Source organism: Pholis gunnellus (genome assembly GCF_910591455.1).
Source record: "Pholis gunnellus genome assembly, chromosome: 20".
Classification (NCBI taxonomy): Eukaryota; Metazoa; Chordata; class Actinopteri; order Perciformes; family Pholidae; genus Pholis; species Pholis gunnellus.
The window spans coordinates 20,430,692-20,447,576 of record NC_136547.1 but is presented as its reverse complement, the minus strand read 5'-3'; the positions used below and the strand labels follow the sequence as shown (position 1 = coordinate 20,447,576).

At 46.3% G+C, this 16,885-nt stretch overlaps 3 protein-coding genes across 3 annotated transcripts in view; all 3 read right to left on the bottom strand.

Annotated features, from left to right (window-relative positions):
• The window catches only part of dnah5l (dynein, axonemal, heavy chain 5 like), a gene marked incomplete at both ends in the record, with an annotated part of 44,967 nt that extends 40,040 nt beyond the window's left edge, over positions 1 to 4,927 (bottom strand). Inside the window, 14 exons of the mRNA XM_079181180.1 lie at positions 52 to 157; positions 254 to 373; positions 473 to 654; positions 1,345 to 1,443; positions 1,581 to 1,674; positions 1,938 to 2,103; positions 2,670 to 2,856; positions 2,992 to 3,093; positions 3,183 to 3,254; positions 3,714 to 3,782; positions 3,873 to 3,947; positions 4,074 to 4,262; positions 4,462 to 4,565; positions 4,711 to 4,927. Coding sequence (XP_079037306.1) covers positions 52 to 157; positions 254 to 373; positions 473 to 654; positions 1,345 to 1,443; positions 1,581 to 1,674; positions 1,938 to 2,103; positions 2,670 to 2,856; positions 2,992 to 3,093; positions 3,183 to 3,254; positions 3,714 to 3,782; positions 3,873 to 3,947; positions 4,074 to 4,262; positions 4,462 to 4,565; positions 4,711 to 4,927 — 1,782 coding nt within the window. The remainder of the gene's footprint in view (positions 1 to 51; positions 158 to 253; positions 374 to 472; positions 655 to 1,344; positions 1,444 to 1,580; positions 1,675 to 1,937; positions 2,104 to 2,669; positions 2,857 to 2,991; positions 3,094 to 3,182; positions 3,255 to 3,713; positions 3,783 to 3,872; positions 3,948 to 4,073; positions 4,263 to 4,461; positions 4,566 to 4,710) is intronic.
• Positions 4,928 to 7,606: 2,679 nt separating this feature from the next.
• On the bottom strand, positions 7,607 to 10,049 carry LOC306712546 (piggyBac transposable element-derived protein 4-like). The gene is made up of 2 exons (XM_079181870.1): positions 9,781 to 10,049; positions 7,607 to 9,502 (listed from the first exon to the last, which is right to left on the bottom strand). The coding sequence occupies exons 1-2, from the start codon at positions 9,960 to 9,962 to the stop codon at positions 7,684 to 7,686; spliced, it is 2,001 nt and encodes a 666-aa protein (XP_079037996.1). The 5' UTR covers positions 9,963 to 10,049; the 3' UTR covers positions 7,607 to 7,683.
• Positions 10,050 to 12,149: 2,100 nt separating this feature from the next.
• hus1 (HUS1 checkpoint clamp component) lies at positions 12,150 to 15,570 on the bottom strand. Its single transcript, XM_079181886.1, has 8 exons — positions 15,430 to 15,570; positions 14,853 to 14,980; positions 14,315 to 14,491; positions 14,038 to 14,145; positions 13,867 to 13,941; positions 13,676 to 13,775; positions 12,920 to 13,054; positions 12,150 to 12,529 (listed from the first exon to the last, which is right to left on the bottom strand). The coding sequence occupies exons 1-8, from the start codon at positions 15,545 to 15,547 to the stop codon at positions 12,447 to 12,449; spliced, it is 924 nt and encodes a 307-aa protein (XP_079038012.1). The 5' UTR covers positions 15,548 to 15,570; the 3' UTR covers positions 12,150 to 12,446.
• Positions 15,571 to 16,885: the final 1,315 nt, after the last annotated feature.

The following is a 16,885-nucleotide window of genomic DNA, read 5'->3' as shown; positions in this document are numbered from 1 at the left end:
ATAGCAACGTACAGTTCAAAGGTGAAATATTCTATAAATATTGAAGACGACCTTCATGTGCTGCAGAGCAGACAGACTCTCCAGAGAAGACGCCATGTCAGCAATCTGCTCCAGACGCCGGCAGAAAGCATCAAACTTCCAGAAGATGTAGTTCTCACTGAAATAAGAGAGAAAGAGAAGACTGGAGGTTTAAAGAGAGAGAGAGAGAGAGAGAGAGAGAGAGAGGGAGAGAGAGAGAGACGCTGTCACTCACCTGAAGTCAAACTGTCTGTTTTCAGGCTGTTCTCTCAGCTGGTCTCTGACCCTCTTGAAGCTCCTCTTGTACTCCACGTTCAGATTACAACAGTCTGAGATACGCTTCAGCAGCTCGGGCCTGACACACACACACACACACACACACACACACACACACAGTGTAAACCAGCAGTGTGGATGTGTGGTTCTGGTTCTGATCAGGTCCAGTCCTCCGTACCTGTGCTGGTCCCAGATGTGAGCCCCGCCCTGCGACAGGTAGCTCCTGCAGGTGGAGATCATCTGGTTGGTGGTCTTGAGCAGCAGCGAGGTCATCCTCTCTGAGGTGTTGTAGTACCGAGAGACCGTGTGGATCATCCTGATACTGGTCATCAGACTGGGAATGTGCTGCAGGATACTGGTCTGCCAGAGGGGGGGGGGGGTTCAGACCTCTGTTATGTAGGTTTAGTTCTGTTCTGTGTCATTATTGGTTCAAAGTAGACAGAGACAGAGAGAGAGAGACAGAGAGACAGAGAGAGAGAGAGACAGAGAGAGAGAGAGACAGAGAGAGAGAGAGACAGAGAGACAGAGAGACAGAGAGAGAGAGACACAGAGACAGAGAGAGAGAGACAGAGAGAGAGAGAGAGAGACAGAGAGACAGAGACAGAGAGAGACAGAGAGAGAGAGAGACAGAGAGACAGAGACAGAGAGACACTTACTGGTCCTGGTTTGGTGGTTTCTCATGATGGACAGTTTAAAACAAAAATGATTCAAATTGAAGCAGCAGAAAAGTCTTTTGTAATCCATTCTCTGTCAAAAACCTGCCGCCTACATTACCCACAATGCAACTCTTCCTCTGACTGTGGTTGAGATTGTGGTGTGTAAAGCTAGTCGCAGTTAATGCAGAGATTCATTCATCTTTTATTCATTTATCTGCATTATTGTATTCATGTTTCCTTTACTCGAGTGTTCTTTTTTATTTTCTGCTTTCTTTTTTGGGAAATGTAAAAGCTAAAAATAAATTCTTCTTCATCATCATCATCATCATCATCATCATCAACAGGTCACAAAGAGGTTCAAGACTTTACAAAGACATTAAGAGTTTATTTTTACCGGAGTGCATTTCCCCAGCGGCCCGAAGAACTTGTCCAGAGTGTAGAGAAACTTCACGTTGTCCTTGGCCTCGTTAGCCACGACAGTGATGTCCCCGTCCTGAATCAACCAATCAATCAACCAATCAACCAATCAACCAACCAACCAATCAACCAACCAATCAATGAAGATATGTATTACATAAACCTAACTGCTGCTAAACTATAATGTAAACCAGTGTGTTTTAAGAAGCTCACCAGCTCTATCCAGGTTCGTAGAGTTCGAGACTTGGTGAGCTGCAGAACTCCCAGAGTCCTTTTCACCTGAGGACGCTTCACCTCCTCCATCAGACTGACACACACACACACACACACACACACACACACACACACACACACACACACACACACACACACACACATATATATCTATGGTTGCATTATCAATAAATTAATTGGTGAATAGATAAAAATCACACAAGTAAAAAAAAAAAAACCTGGAAAGGTAAAATAATGTGTTTGAGACGAAAGAGGAAAAGATTATAAAATCGAATTAGTTTGAAGGACTAAAGATTGAGATGAAATAAAATGAATTGACGGGAAACTAAAGTCTACCTGTTGAAGGTGACCATGCGTCTCTTCCAGTGCTCCAGCTCAGCTGACGGTCCGACGTCATCGGCCTCCTTCCTCATCTGCTCGCTCTCCGTCAGCGCCTGCTTGATCTGATTGGTCCACACAGAGACCACGCCCTCCAGGCACTCCACCAGCTCGCTGTCATTGGCTGAGAACAGACGCACAATCAAAGCAATCACGACGTTGACGAGGCTTTTGGTGCAGAGTCATGAAGTGGGTACGATCTCTATGTTGACCACTCAGCTGGTACAAAGACACTAAAACCACGTTTCTTCTACATCCCTTCAGACTCCTCAAATGTAAAGATGTTAAACTGATCTACAGGTTGCTTCACACTCAAAACGTTACAACATTACAATCACTTCAAAACCAACATGAGGAAGACGTGAATGAACAAATCCCAGATGAGTGGGGGAAAGAACCAAGTACTCTTTCCTATTCTAAGGGTTTATCTAGAACCCATCCAGGAAGTTTCACCTTGTACCCACACATTGGGTTCTACTGAGAACCCTGTTATATTCAAAGGGTTTCATCTACAACCCTAAAGGGTTGATGTAGTGTAGCTCAACCCACAACAATCCTGGTTCACAATCACAGTTTTTGGAGTGTGGGTTCTTTTCTCGCGTGATGAATGGAAACTGGCTGGATCACAGCAGGTTTAGAGGAGCAGGTGGAAGATCTTCATTGAGCAGCAGCGGTAGTTGACCCTCCTACCTGCTGCCGTGTAGTCTGCAGGGCTGCTCAGCTGCTCGATGGCCTCAGGAAGGACGACCTGCTGCAGCTGGAACTTTCTCTCCATGTTGACTCTGGCCGAGCTCAGATTACTGACGAACTGATCCACTGAAGACAGAAAGGACTGGACGTCCGGGCAGGAGACGCCCTCCTGAACAGAGCCCCACGTCTGGACACAAGGGTCAGCAGTAAAAACTCAGAGCTGTTCTGTCACTATCACTGTTATGTTCCTCCTTCAGGCCTGTTTTAACTGGTTTGGAAACAATCAAACTTTCCGTGGTCTTACAGAATGGATGGTGAGTACCTGCTGAGACCGGAGGGCCGGCAACATGATGTGAGCCAGCAGAGTCTCCAGACTCTCCAGGATGCTGCCGTCACTGCAGTCCAGCATGCCGAAGTTCACCTCCTTCAGACACAAAGGATGACACAAGTTAACCGGGTCTCGTCTCATTCTAAAGGTTTAGAGAATCTGGAGGACCAAATGGAGCTACAGACCTCCTGCACGTTAGCGGTGGTTATCGCCTTGTCAGTGGTTCTCAGGAAGAACAGACACTTCCCCAGTAAAGGCTGGAAAAAAAGACTCGGATGTTTAAGACCAAATTACGTGTGACAATGTCAGCAGCTGATCTTCTGAGAAAGCGGTGAGATCAGGTCTACCCAGGTGGTAACCTCCGGTTCTGAAAATGTGTTTGCTCTGATTGTTTGGTTGAAGAGAAGCAGAAGTGGTTGGTTGGTTTTTAACACTGTGTAATGTATGCTGTAGGTGCACAGACTCATGAAGCATCTCTCGGTTACACCTGGTCTCCGCTCTGCAGGGGTCATTCTCTATCTCATGAAACTCTCCAGGAACCCGTGAAACTTCGTAGGAACTCTACTTGTAGTTTGACCTGGTTCTAAACTTAGTCCCCGTCCTTAAATCAGTAAGTAACCCCACTCGTTCACACATTGGTTTTCATAAAGTCAAACAGGAACGCGCAGAACAAGACTTAAGGTTCCTGATTCGGCTCCTTTCTGTGACAGTTGTACCTCAGAGCTGCCTGTGGTGAGGAAGAGTTTCCTCTGATCCACGGAGGACGAGTGACCGGAGGACAGATTCTGAGGAGAACCGCAAGTTAGAGCTCAGTGAGAAACATGAGGGCGAGGAAATGGCAGATAAGGAGGGAAGAGAGAGAAGGACCGGTTCACCTGCTTCACATCCTGATAGAAGAAAATCAGCTTCTTGGATCCGTTGGCAGCGAAGAAATCATCAACCAGACTGAACTGGAAGAACCAGACATGATCCAAAGACTGGAGAATTAATATTATTATCATTGTGTATTTATATTATTCGCTGACAAACAGAGCAGAGGGAGGTTCTGTAGTGTCAGAACCAGCCTGTGGTGGTACCTTGTCATCAGAGATGAGGGAGTCCTCCACCTCCGGCTCCCCCGGCGTCCCGGCGTCCACCAACCTGCTGATCAAGTATCTGTGCCGGGCGTCCAGCGTCGCTCGTCTCTCCTCCTTCTCGGCTCTGGCCTGCTTCGCCATCTCTCTCCTCGCCTCATTGGACAACAGCGCCGTCCTGCTACCGGACACCTGGAGAGAAAGTAGTCCCTAAGAGTTCTGTACAGAGCAGTCTGTTCACGCCGCGTCAAGAACTAACAAAATGCAGTATCGAGAAATTACTGCAACAAGTTAAATGAGCAGATTTATATTTGTTTTTTATATTTAAAATATGAGAACACGGATACATGACAGCACCTCCGGTGGCCGACCGCTGTAACGGTTTACTCACAGAGGTGCCGGTGATCGTGGACGCAGCAGCCGGCGGAGGAGACATGTGGTCAATGGCTCTCAGGTCCTGGCCTCCTATTCGCCGATGTCCTCTGCCAATCGCATCTGGGGATCCAAGAAAACAGTTAAAAGTGTACAAAAAACACCCCAGTATTAGTTCATACTTAAGCATCCGTGTCAGTAGACTTCCTGTTAGCTTCAGCATTAGCATTGGTTTTGATGTATTTTGACTATAGTTTGAGTGTGTTACTTCTGTGGACATGAAGCAGAGAAGGTCTGGGTTTGGTGCTGGCTCCTCCTCCTCCTCCTCCCTCCTCCTCAGGGCCGTCCTGGACTCCCTGCCCTCCTGCCTGGAGCTCCTTGTCCGGGGAAGGAGCACAGACGCTCGGCCCGTGTTCGGGGCTGCTGACTGGGGGGAGAACGGGCGAGCGTTCCGTCTGTGGAACCGCAGAGTCTGGATCTGCCATCTGACAGTCAAGACGTACTCAAGTATTGACATTGTTTTATAGTAGAACCATTGATTACACTGAATACATAATGTACCAGGAACCAGGGTTCTAAAGCCTAAACCTAAATCTCTATGTTGTGAGAATATCTGCCCACAGAAAAGCACCTTCAGAGCTCTGAAACCAAACCTGCTGTGTTCTCTGAGCCATTAAAGAAGGAACACATGTCATCAATCAACAAAAACAGATTTACTGAAGAAGTTCCAATATTGAAAGAAATATTAGTCGATAGTAATATATACGAAGCAACTTTCATTAACAAGATGCAGCTCACATATAAAGAAGTGACTGAGTGATGTCATCGAGCGCCGACTGACCTGCTGAGCTTGCGGACGAGTCGCTGCTGCTCCCAAATAATGAACTCTGAGCTGAACCACAGCGAGAGAGCTGCAGTGGGATCATTAACACAAGCTGGCTCTGCAAAGGGAAGGTTTGAGTGTTGCCATGCAACCCTGGTGTGTGTGTGTGTGTGTGTGTGTGTGTGTGTTAATGACTCGGCAACTAAAACACACAACAAAGCAATAGAGAAGTAACCAGGAGAGACAGACTGTGTTGATTAGTGCAACCAGTTGTTCCATTTTATTTTACGTTTATCGAGCAGAAGCTTTTGTCTGAAGTGATGTAAGATAAGTCGAGTTCGACTTGCTGCTCTTTAATATAAGCTATGTACTAAAGAACCAGCAGACAAACCTCCGATTCTGAAGCCAGAGCTTCACGTGTTAAAGCTGCATTCTCTCTAGTGTCCACCAGGGGGCGACTCCTCTGGTTGTATAGAAGTCTATGAGAAAATGACTCTACTTCTCTCTTGATTTATTACCTCAGTAAACATTGTAAACATGAGTTTATGGTCTCAATCTCTAGTTTCAAGTCTTCTTCAATACAGCATGATGTTCATTTAGTACATGATGGTCCATTTTTCCAAAACACAGTTCTTTACAAAACAAAAACATTAAAACATTAAAACATTAAAGAGCCAACAAGTTCTTCTTACACAGAGTGAATATTGGTGACGGAGTTATTGTTCAGTTGATGAGCTGCTTCTTTGACTTTACCTCACGGCCGGATCAGTAACTGTTGTCTGACTCGTGGTGAGGCGCCACAGGATCTACTGTTAGTAATAAACACAGAACACAACAGAGAGAGAGATTGAATTTTCTTCAGTTCACGCAATTTATTTGAATCACAAAGTCTAGAAGTGAACTGAGCTGTCCGGAGTCACTCACTTCACAATAGCATTGTTCATTGTTCATACCTCCATTCTACCCTAAGGCTTCCCCGCCTTTGGAGATGTCCTCCTCCTCCTCCTCCTCCTCCTCCTCCTCCTCCTCCTCTGAACTTTCACCTCAGACAAGTCAGAACAGAGGGTTGATGAACCTCAGTCTGCTCCTGATTCCACCTCACGGTCGCCCGTCACAGCGACCGGCTCCCGTTCTTCTCCTTCGTTAGAAATCTTGCCCTACTTGTTCATCTACGTCGTCCTCTATCTCTCTATCTACCCTCTCTCCATCTATCTTCACCCTCTCTCTCTCTCTTCACAGGGCTCTGAGGCCGCTATACTAGACTTGCTGTCTCAGTGTGAATGTGAATATAAACGGATACATTTCCAATTGTGGATATGATGGATTTGCATACCTGCAAACTCATAAGAGGGGAAGAAGGTGACGAGTCCGAAACCCTCATATTTATTTTAATATGTAGCATTCTGCTGTACTCTGATAATAAAAAGAATATTTACTTTAAGCAAAAAACGAATTTATTATTCAGTGATTAATCAGCATTTCAGTTGAACAGCTGGATAGTTAGCTTCTTTTTTTCATCAATATTATTATTATTAACCTTTATCCTCCTCCTCTTATCCGGGGTCGGGTTGTGGTGGCATCAGGCCGACCAGACTCTGCCAACGGACCAATGTTTGGATGATTGTAAACTAAATGTGCGTCCTCGCCCTCCTCACCGCTCTTTGTGGAGCTGAATGTATTGATACTTTGTTTCAATGTTTCAGGGCTTTTTCACACCTGTAGTTAGTTTGCTTTGTTACGATTCAGTGATTAATATGATTCAATGTTGCAGTTTGTTGAACAGCGGACTAAATCTGGTAAACGCCACGCGCGAGCAAACTGTTTCACGCGGCTATAAATATGCTCGGTTGCTTTTCATTGTGTTTTTAAGGTGTGGGGGGGTGGGGGGTGCGTGAACCCGGTCGGGATGTAGAAGGGGAACCGCTGCCTTACAGAAGGATTATTTCAGCTGCAGGTCTAAACGTCTCTACAGTGTGACTTTGATAAAGTTAGAGGTGTTAGTGCAGAGAGGTCAGAGGTCATCTGAATGTTCTCATGTACCGAACTATACATTTCACTAATGAGGTTCAATACATCCAGATACAGCAGGTTTCGGCTTCTTTTATTTAACATTCAGCCAGACTTCTTCATATTTTCCCATTAAAAACAACAACAACACAAATCAACTGAATGTTGGATCCAAACTGAACGGATTTAATGAGAAAACCGTGAACATTCGTAACAATACAAAGTGTAGAAACAGGAAAACTATTTACAGTTATACAATTCTCAATTAAGTCTAGTCTAGTCTCTCTTTGTCCAACTGCTGCATGAAGAGGGGGGGGGGGGGGGGGGGGGTGAATGGGGTAAATACTGAGCAGTCAAGGCGCTCCGGTATCCCTGAGGGTCTTGTGGTTGTGTGGTTGGTCCGGGTGGAAGTTATTGTTCGTCGTGCCACAGCTGGAAGCAGTTCTTCTTGGAGGTGAAGCAGAGAGGAACCTCACACTTCCTGCAATAAAAGGACGTCTTCACCTTGGTCATTCCAGCATCGTGGCACCTCTCGCAGAGCCTCCGGACCCTCCTGTCCTCGCTGTCGTACATCATGGGCATGCAGGTGTCGGTGTTGGGGGGCGGGGGCGTGGGCGCGGGCGGGGCGGCCGCCGAAGCTTCGGCAAACTCCAGCATCTCCGTGGCCAGCTGCTCCCTGAAGTCCTTGTGGGTGAAGGGCTGCGTCTGCGTGGAGTCCAGCCTCAGCTTGAACAGCTCCTTGTGCAAAAGGTAGCTGTTCACCACGGCGATGTCCACGAAGTGGTAAAAGAAAGTCTTGTACCACTTCATGGGCTTGTGGGGGACGCTGTAGGATCCGATCAGCGCGTCGGACATATCCACCCCCCCCATGCTGTGGTTGTAGTCCACCATGCTGTCCGGGACGGTTATGGACTTGTATCGCCAGACGCCCGCCTCCTTCAGCTTCCTCGTCCCCGTCTGTCCGCTGTAGGCCTGGTGCACCGTGGAGCACATCGTTATCTCCCTCGTGTCCATCCACTTCACGAAGAGGAGGCCGCCGCTCCGGATCCAGCGCATGTCCCCCCTCTCGGCGTTTTTGGGCAGGTCGTTGCGCCGGGTCTGGGGGAAGCCGGCCGCTTGTCTCCTGACGGTCCCGCAGCAGCCGATGGACTTTTCGGACAGAGCGGTGAAGAGGGCGGGGCTCGTGTAGAAGTCGTCGGTGTACAACAGGTAGCCTTTACCGAGGAGAGCGAAGGGCAGAAGGTCCATCACCGCCGAGTAGCTCAGCCCGTGGCCTGTGGTGGACTCACCTTTGCCTGCGTGGACAAAGAAGTTCCAGGTGTAGCCTATCGAGGAATCAGCCAGCACGAACAGCTTGTAGCCCCACTTGGTGGGCTTGTCCTTCATGTACTGCTTCATGCTGACGCGGGCTTTGCTGGCGACCATCCGCTCGTCGATGGACACGCGCTGACGCGGCTGGAAATGCGCTTTGCAGGCGGTCACCATGTCCGTGTAGAGCGGCTTGATCTTGAACAGGCGGTCGTACTCGGCGGTGCCCTTCTTGCCGTCGTTCTCCTCGTCCTCCGCCGGGTCGCTGAGGTGCAGCGACCACATGATGGCGTCGAAGCGGTTCCGCGTCATGCTGTCGCCGGGGAACTGAAAGTTGTACGGCCATTTCTTCCTCCAGTAGTCTGACCTGTTTTGGACCGACACGAGGCCGGTGAAGAGGGTGATGGAGAGGAACGTGTAGAAGTCCTTCACGGTGAGCATGTCCCAGCTGAACTGCATCCCGGCTTGCGTTCTTTTGGCAGCGTTGGCGTTCGTGTTGTCGATGATTTTCCGGACAACAGACGCTGAAAAGTAAAGCTGGAAGAGGCTGATGGGAGACCACGCTATGGTGGTGTCGAATGTGGGGCCTGGGGTCCTGGCCGGCATGAACCTGAGGGGGGCAGGTTTGATGCACTCCTCCTCTCTGTCGTGCCACCTTTCACCGTCTTCGTCCCCGTCGTCCTCCTCCTCCTCCTCCTCGTCTTCCCTCACTGGAGATGCCACCCTACCCTTTCCACGCTTGGTAGCTGGAGCAGAAGCGCCCAGAGAGGGGCGGCCTCTCTTCCGCTGAGTGGTCGGGGGAGGAGGTGCTGCTGGGCGTGAAGGTCCTGGAGCCAATCGCTGAGCTGCTTTTCCACGTGTGGGCTGCGGGGCACCTGAAGGTTCTGGGTCTCTGGCATGGGGGGGCTCGTAAACCTCACCGCTGTAAACCAGAAGAAAAATATATGCGTTCAGTCTGGTTCTGAAATTGTAATACATGTAAACATAAAAGCAATAAACGTGGTGAAGATACCAGGGTGCTGAGGAACGAACGAACACACACACACACTCACTCACACACTCACACACAAAGACTCACATGGACACACTCGCATAAATACACACACACACGCGCTCAAACACAGCCCTGAGAAAGCTGCTAGCTCTCGACAATTCGACACCAATAAATCGGTAAATATAACAAGTATAAGGCGATCATACCTTCCAGATGAAGGGATAGAGTCACCGGAGTCACTGGAGCTACTGGAGTCTTTAGTGTCGTGATGCAGCAGGTCTTCTTCATCGGACGATGAATCATGAGGACAAACGAGGCTCCCCGCATCCTCCGGCGTCTTCGGGACTTCCTTCGGAGTGGCGAGTTTCTTTCGTCTTTGTTTCGGCATCTTTCTCAAAACAAAGTCCAACAAAGTAGTGAAAAAGTTACACACACGACGTTAAAACAAGCTAATGTTGTGCGTCCCCCGCGCGAAATGACGATTTCTTCTTCTTCTTCCTTTTCTACTACTTCTTCTTCTTCTTCTGTGGTGTTTAACGGCAGCTTGCATCCTTTTTGTTGCATTACTGCCATCTACCGGTTTCGCGGTCCAGCATATCCCGAGATGCATTGCGTGTCCGATGAAGATTCTATTTGAACAAACATGGCGGTGAGTGATGCGGGAGCTGGAGAAGCGGCAGCGTTCACTTTTAAATGTAAGTGTTGGGTTTCAACTCACTCTGATGTCACCGACACTAATGTTGAAGCAAAATAAGAGATCTTATGACATCACGTGTGTGTTAAAGTGATCCGTTAAGTTACGTTCGTAACTGACAAGCTAACTAACGTTAGCCGCTGTGCTATTACCGGCTGGCTGCATCCGACCGTAGTTGAGGCTTAAAGTAACTTTTAATAACTTCACTTTCAAACCTCAGAGGTTGAATAATATCTTACTGAGATTGTGATGATTTTACAGATGATTTCTACTTCATATCATGAACATAAATATCACTTTAAGTCCGGTAACGTTAAGCTGAATCACACGAATAAACTGAATTTGAGTATTTAGTTAATTCTGTTGTTGTTACAGAGAGCAGGAGCTGAGGGGAGAACGATGGACGAACATTCAGCAGCCGTAGCTTTGAATGAAGTTACATTAGCCCATTAAAAGCCTTCACCGATAACACAACCAGTAGCTTTATATACAAATATAAAGTATATGCATATGTGTTGCTGCAAGTTAATACACTTGTTTTCGTTAGTTTATGCTCTGGTTTCTGCTCTTAGATGCTTGTTTAAAAAAGGAGATGTACTTCTGACTTCCGGTGACTAGTAGTTCTCTTCACTATGTTGAACACACTGATTGTAAGTCGCTTTGGATAAAAGCGTCTAAATGACTGTAATAAACGTGTTTGCTGACATTTGTTTTGTTGCTGTTGTTAATGTGTCTTGATTGATTTCGTGTATGTGTGCGTGCGTGTGCGTGCGCGTGTGCGTGCAAGCCTCCACTTCGAAACACAGTAAAGCCAGCCCGCACGTTGTTTCGCGGTGCACTAGGCGTTACGGTAAGATCTGACTTCAAAATAAGAGCAAAGTTCCGGAGAACGTGTCACATTCATTCAATAAGTCTGTAAATCATAGATACGTGTATTAATACATTACAAACAGAATCCAATACATACATCAATGAAACTAAATGAATAAGTATACATTTTATAAATCACTTCAAACACACAATATTAATTACTGCAGCAAACTATTTCAGGTAAAAATCTAATTCCAATTGTGTAAATACTTATTCAAATATATTAATAAAGAATACATTTACACAGACCAGTATGACTTCAAGGTTACACAAAGTGATTCGTTTCTCTTGGGATTGATGGCAGACCACCTCAGAATAACAGGACGTGCTTACGTAGAATTTCAGAATAAAAGCCCTTTAAAAAATCTCGTTCATGAGCCAATTTACCTCAAATTCAGACTGGATTTGAAAAGAAATGGTCCATAGTTACAAAATAATTTCACTACAGATGAACAGTACACTACCTCAGAGTGTCATTCAGGGATAATCAGGACTTTCTGATGTAGGATTTCAAAATTAAAGTCCATCAAAATGTCATTCATGAGACAATTTGTCTCATGAATTCACACTAGTTCATAGTTACAAACTGATTTCACTTCAGATTCCTGCAGACATCACCTGGAGACCTTGTGCTCTACCCGACGCTGTTTTGAATTAAAATAACTATTTAAAAAGACTGAAAGTGCCTTCATGAAACTAATAATACTTTTGAAATGATATACTCCTGCTGGGGATTTGGCCTAAAACTCTCCTTACAGGCACGATCACATATTCCGTTTATCTTTACAGGCGGACAGACAAACATTCAGAACTTACCCAGACAGCAAACTATCCACCGTTAGCCAGTAACCGTTAGCTAGCTAGCTAACTCATTTGCATTATATTTAATGGAAGTAACACAACAAAGAAAGCAAACTAAATGCCAGAAGCAGGTGTGTGTGGGCAAAGGTTGTTTACCTGTGATTTGGGTTTAAATGACTTAAATCAATACATTTGTCATTTTTAAACACGTTTAATACCAAGAACATAACAATCTGAACAATCTGTTTCATCTCAACCTTTGATAAATGTGCATTTACCAGCATGTCCTCAGGACTACCACAGCTCTTCCTGAGGACCACCACGAGACCTGGAACCAGCTTCAGTCAGAAGTGAAGGACAGACTCACAGACGTGAGTTTAGCCTCACGGGGGTCCGCGTGGAAGAAGATGAATCTTTTGTCACGTGAGGGAAAGGTTCACGTTCCTTCTTTCACGTCCACCAAAAAGTCACAGTGAGCAGAAATCCGGCGCGTGGTCTGCAGAGCGTCTACGCCACGGCGGGGATGAAGTACTGCAGCGACACGTCTTCGTGCAGCAGGATCAGGTGGACGACCCTCTCGTGGACGATATCTGAGGGGACGAGAGCAAAACGTGGTTTAACCAGCGATGACACACATCGTCAAATATTACGTTCAAGTAGAACAGATGGTTCCACAGCGAACATTTTCAGTGTATTCCCAAGCATAATAATTCATAACATTAAATGAAGAATAATGTTTTTTCAAATTTTCAAATTTTTAAAAATCATTATTATTTTGGCAGTTTAAACATGAAACGTTGGATAAAAAGTAAATAAATGAAAGAAACATCGTGCGCACACAGAGACAAGGAAACATTTTTAATGTGTTTGCCGTGTCGTTGCTGCATTCTGTCTAATGTCCACCAGGGGGCGACTCGTACGGTTGCTGCTGATGTTATTAAAATATGAGTTGCTGGATGAGGAGCTGCGGGTGGACTCACTGCACATGGCCTTGCTGGGGTTGACCTGCTGTCCCACGAGGAACTGCTGCAGCTTCCTGATGTCCACCCGGGCCTGGACCATGGCCTCTGGGTCCCTGCTCTGAGACGGACCACCATCCTGGGAGGCGTCATCGCCTGGAGGGACAGGAAGCAGAGAGGGAGGGAGGGAGGGAGGGAGGTCAATGTTGTAAAAACTAGTTGTGACGTCAAACTCTGCGTCTACGCTGCTGGAAAACCTGCAACAACAGGAAGCAGCGATGGCGGTCTGAAGCTGCTTGTAACGTCAGTAAGACGAGCTTTGATTTGTCTGAACACATTCAAATGTTATTCCACAGACAGTCTGTCCAAAATAACCACCTTTGAGTCCAGGATGACGTTGGTGCCGAATAAAAAGAAAACCGCTAAAAAATTGATCAGCAATCGATAAAGAACCGGCCGATGAGCAGAATCCCTTCAGGTATCCGTTAAACCTTATCGGTTCACATTCATGCCAACAGTGGCAATGCTAACTCGCTAATGTTTAGAGTATTGGACCAAATAAAACACGTTGAAACGCATCAAAGTGGTGACAGTTCATCCTCTGGGGACCATGAACATCTGAACCAACGTCAACAGAAAACCACCCCAACAGTTTAGACATTCACTGAAAACTGAACCTCTAAACAGGAAAAGTCAGTGGGTTCATCCTCTGGGGACCATGAACGTGTCGGACTGAGTGACAAACAGCCGGCGTGTTTATAAAAACGGTGTCTTTACCCCACGGAGGGTTTCCCAGGTCTTTGAAGTGAGTGGTGACAGAAACCAGATCCGTCTCGATCTTCAGGTTCATCTCTCCGTTCAGGTTGGCCTCCATCACCTGATATAACACACACACACACACACACACACACACTTTAATGGATCTGGGGTTGTTGTCTTAAGAGACGTTTGGAGGAATGTTATCCTACCAGGAAGTTGGAGAGGTTCTTCATTCTGTCCACGACGTTCTTCATCGTCTTCAGAGGAGGCAGGTAGATGCTCACCTGCGGGAGGAACAGCAGCAACACGTCTTCAACACTTTAATTCATACAAGAACAGGTAACGTCCACCGGGCGTTCGATCGACTGTGCGTCACTCACGTCGAAGTCTGGCATGCCGGGTTCTTTGAACTCGTGCCAGAGCCTCCGGGGGACGACGTCCACCGGGACGTCGTGAGTGACGACTCGACTGACGCTGGACACGGTGGGCTGGACAGAAAGGTCAACGCTTCAGTCTACCTGAGGAGCTGGATTCAGTTTATTTAATCTCTCTATTGAAGCCCATTTCAGTTTTATACAAAATACGATGAAATAAATAGTGAACTGGCTTCATTCGACATCCTGTCTGTCTGTCTGTCTCTCTCTCTGTCTGTCTCACCAGCTCGGCGGCGATGGTGAGACAGGCGCAGTGCTTCTTGGTCAGTTTCACTTTGACGGCCTTGGCGCTCTGGACCGTCTTCAGGGCTCTGGACAGGTTCTCTGGCGTCACCTCCAGACAGATCTCATTGTCCTCAGAGGAGACGCCCTCCATCTGGTACTCGTCGAAGAAGTTGGCCTGCAGGGAAGGAAGGAAGGAAGGAAGGAAGCACCAAAACTCAAATGTCAAACATTCTCTGGTTTCAGCTTGTTTGTCAGATATGATCGTAGATTCAAAGTCTTTAAGAGAGCGAGTGTCTCTGTTCCTCTCTGAAGAACCAAAGCACACAGAGAGTTCTTTGAGATGTGATCAGAGGTCCCCTCTCTCTCTCTCTCCCTCTCCTCTCTCTCTCTCTCTCTCTCTCTCTCTCTCTCTCTCTCTCTCTCTCTCTCTCTCTCTCTCTCTCTCTCTCTCTCTCTCTCTCTCTCTCTCTCTCTCTCTCTCTCTCTCTCTCTCCTCGCTCTCTCTCTCTCTCTCTCTCTCCCTCTCTCTCTCTCACCTGGGACAGCTCACACCACATGCCGACGCCTCCGTTGGCGACTTTACCGGACAGGACGAAGAACAGGTTGTCCGGAGTCAGCCGCAGGACGCACATCTTCGTCAGCCTGGAGATGGTGGTGACGACTCCTGGTGAGGAGGAGGAAGAGCAAAGTGAACACACCACCATCAGCTGTTCTTCTTCTTCTCTCCTTCAATGAGAACTCTTCTAACTCTTCCATCTACACGTGATTCAAACAAAGTGTCACATGACAGCATCCTGATGAAACAAACAAACAAAACAAACATACATAATTGGCATTAATTCAGTGTGTGTGTGTGTGTGTGTGTGTGTGTGTGTGTGTGTGTAATAATGAATCATCTCAGGACTGAATCACTACAGATGAACAACACGTTTAAAGTTTATTTTATAACTATTCATGATTTAAAGTGAGCCGAACAGAACACTGTCTCCTACACGTCACAACACCAACAGACGTGATTTTGTTTTTAACTTCTTCTGCAGAGAAATGCGAGTTTCCGGGCGGAAGTCTGGTGAAGGCTAACCGGTTAGCATCGTTAGCTCCAAAGAGACTTACGGGTGAAGTGGTTGAGACACGCGACGTCGATGATCTTCCCTCGAAACTTCATCATGAGTTGTGACTCAGTGACACGTGACCTCATCAGAGCTTCACGCGGAGTGTTTTTTAAGCGCATCGCGTCTATTGGGTCCGTCTGCGTCTGAGGTCCGACGGGAAACAGCAGCCGACGTCAACATTTCCGGTGGATTTTGGCGGCCAGTCAGCAGAAACATTTTGATTCATTTAGAAACAAACGAATAAAAAAACGTAATAAAAAAAAACTATTTCAGAAACAATGGAACGTAGTTTATAAATACATAAATATGAATCTTAATACATTTAAAATATTCACACCAGAGTGGAAGTAAAGTCTCAAAAGTATTAAATAAAATATTCGTTCATAACAGCGTGAGTGTGAAGAATTAGAAGTATTTCTGTGGGACAAATAAAACAAAATAAATGTTTTATGCTGAGTGGGACGAACTGGACGATGCATCGTCTCTTGTCCTGTAATAAACTCATCACAGTGGCGAGCAGGAAGCTCAGAGACATGAGTATTCAAGGAGTGTGAGGAACACACACACACACACACACACACACACACACACACACACACACACACACACACACACACACACACACACACACACACACACACACACACACACACACACACATGAAAACATGCTCCTCTTTTATTCTGAAGGCCTGGTTAAATAAAGGTGTTATAAACATCTATGTAAATAATTAGTTTACATCAAAATGTTCACTGATGAAAAGACATTAAAATGACTTCTGACTGATTCAGCAGAACTGGATTTGATTTGGTTTCATGGCAAACTACACGTTACTGTGATAAACCTTTCAACTACAACTGTAAGTTTGAAGAAAAGTTACTTGGACCAGAAGACGACCTCCGGTTCTCCCTGACACACTGTTGGGATTTGACCCGTTTTGACATTTGACAGCAGTAAAAATACTCTAAACGTCTTTTAGCCTGAAATGTGATGACTTTTCCTAAAGTGACCCAAAATACACCAAAATGAAAATATTTTGAAATGATATACTTTTGAACAGGTGCTACACATTTGTGTACACTGAGGCTGTTCTGGGTCAAATTTGACCCGTATCTATTGAGATGGATTGTAGATCTACTAGTGTGGGTCAAATCAAGGAAGATGGTGTTTTTAGGGAATCTTGAAACTGTTCAGGCCACGTCAGTGTGTTTTCTTTATGAACAGAGTTCAGGGGGACCTCGACACCGTCACCAGAACTGTCTGTGTTCCCACGACTCAGGTTCATAACACTATAAAGTTACCTGAGCAGCGTCTCACTGACATCATGGCAGCTATTGAGTGTTGATCTGTTCCTCAACATGAGGAGGTTGATGGTGATTTGGAGGATGAGTCAGAGCAGCAAGACAACGTGGAAGAAAACTCTGATTACTGACTGATTATTGACTAGTTTATCATAA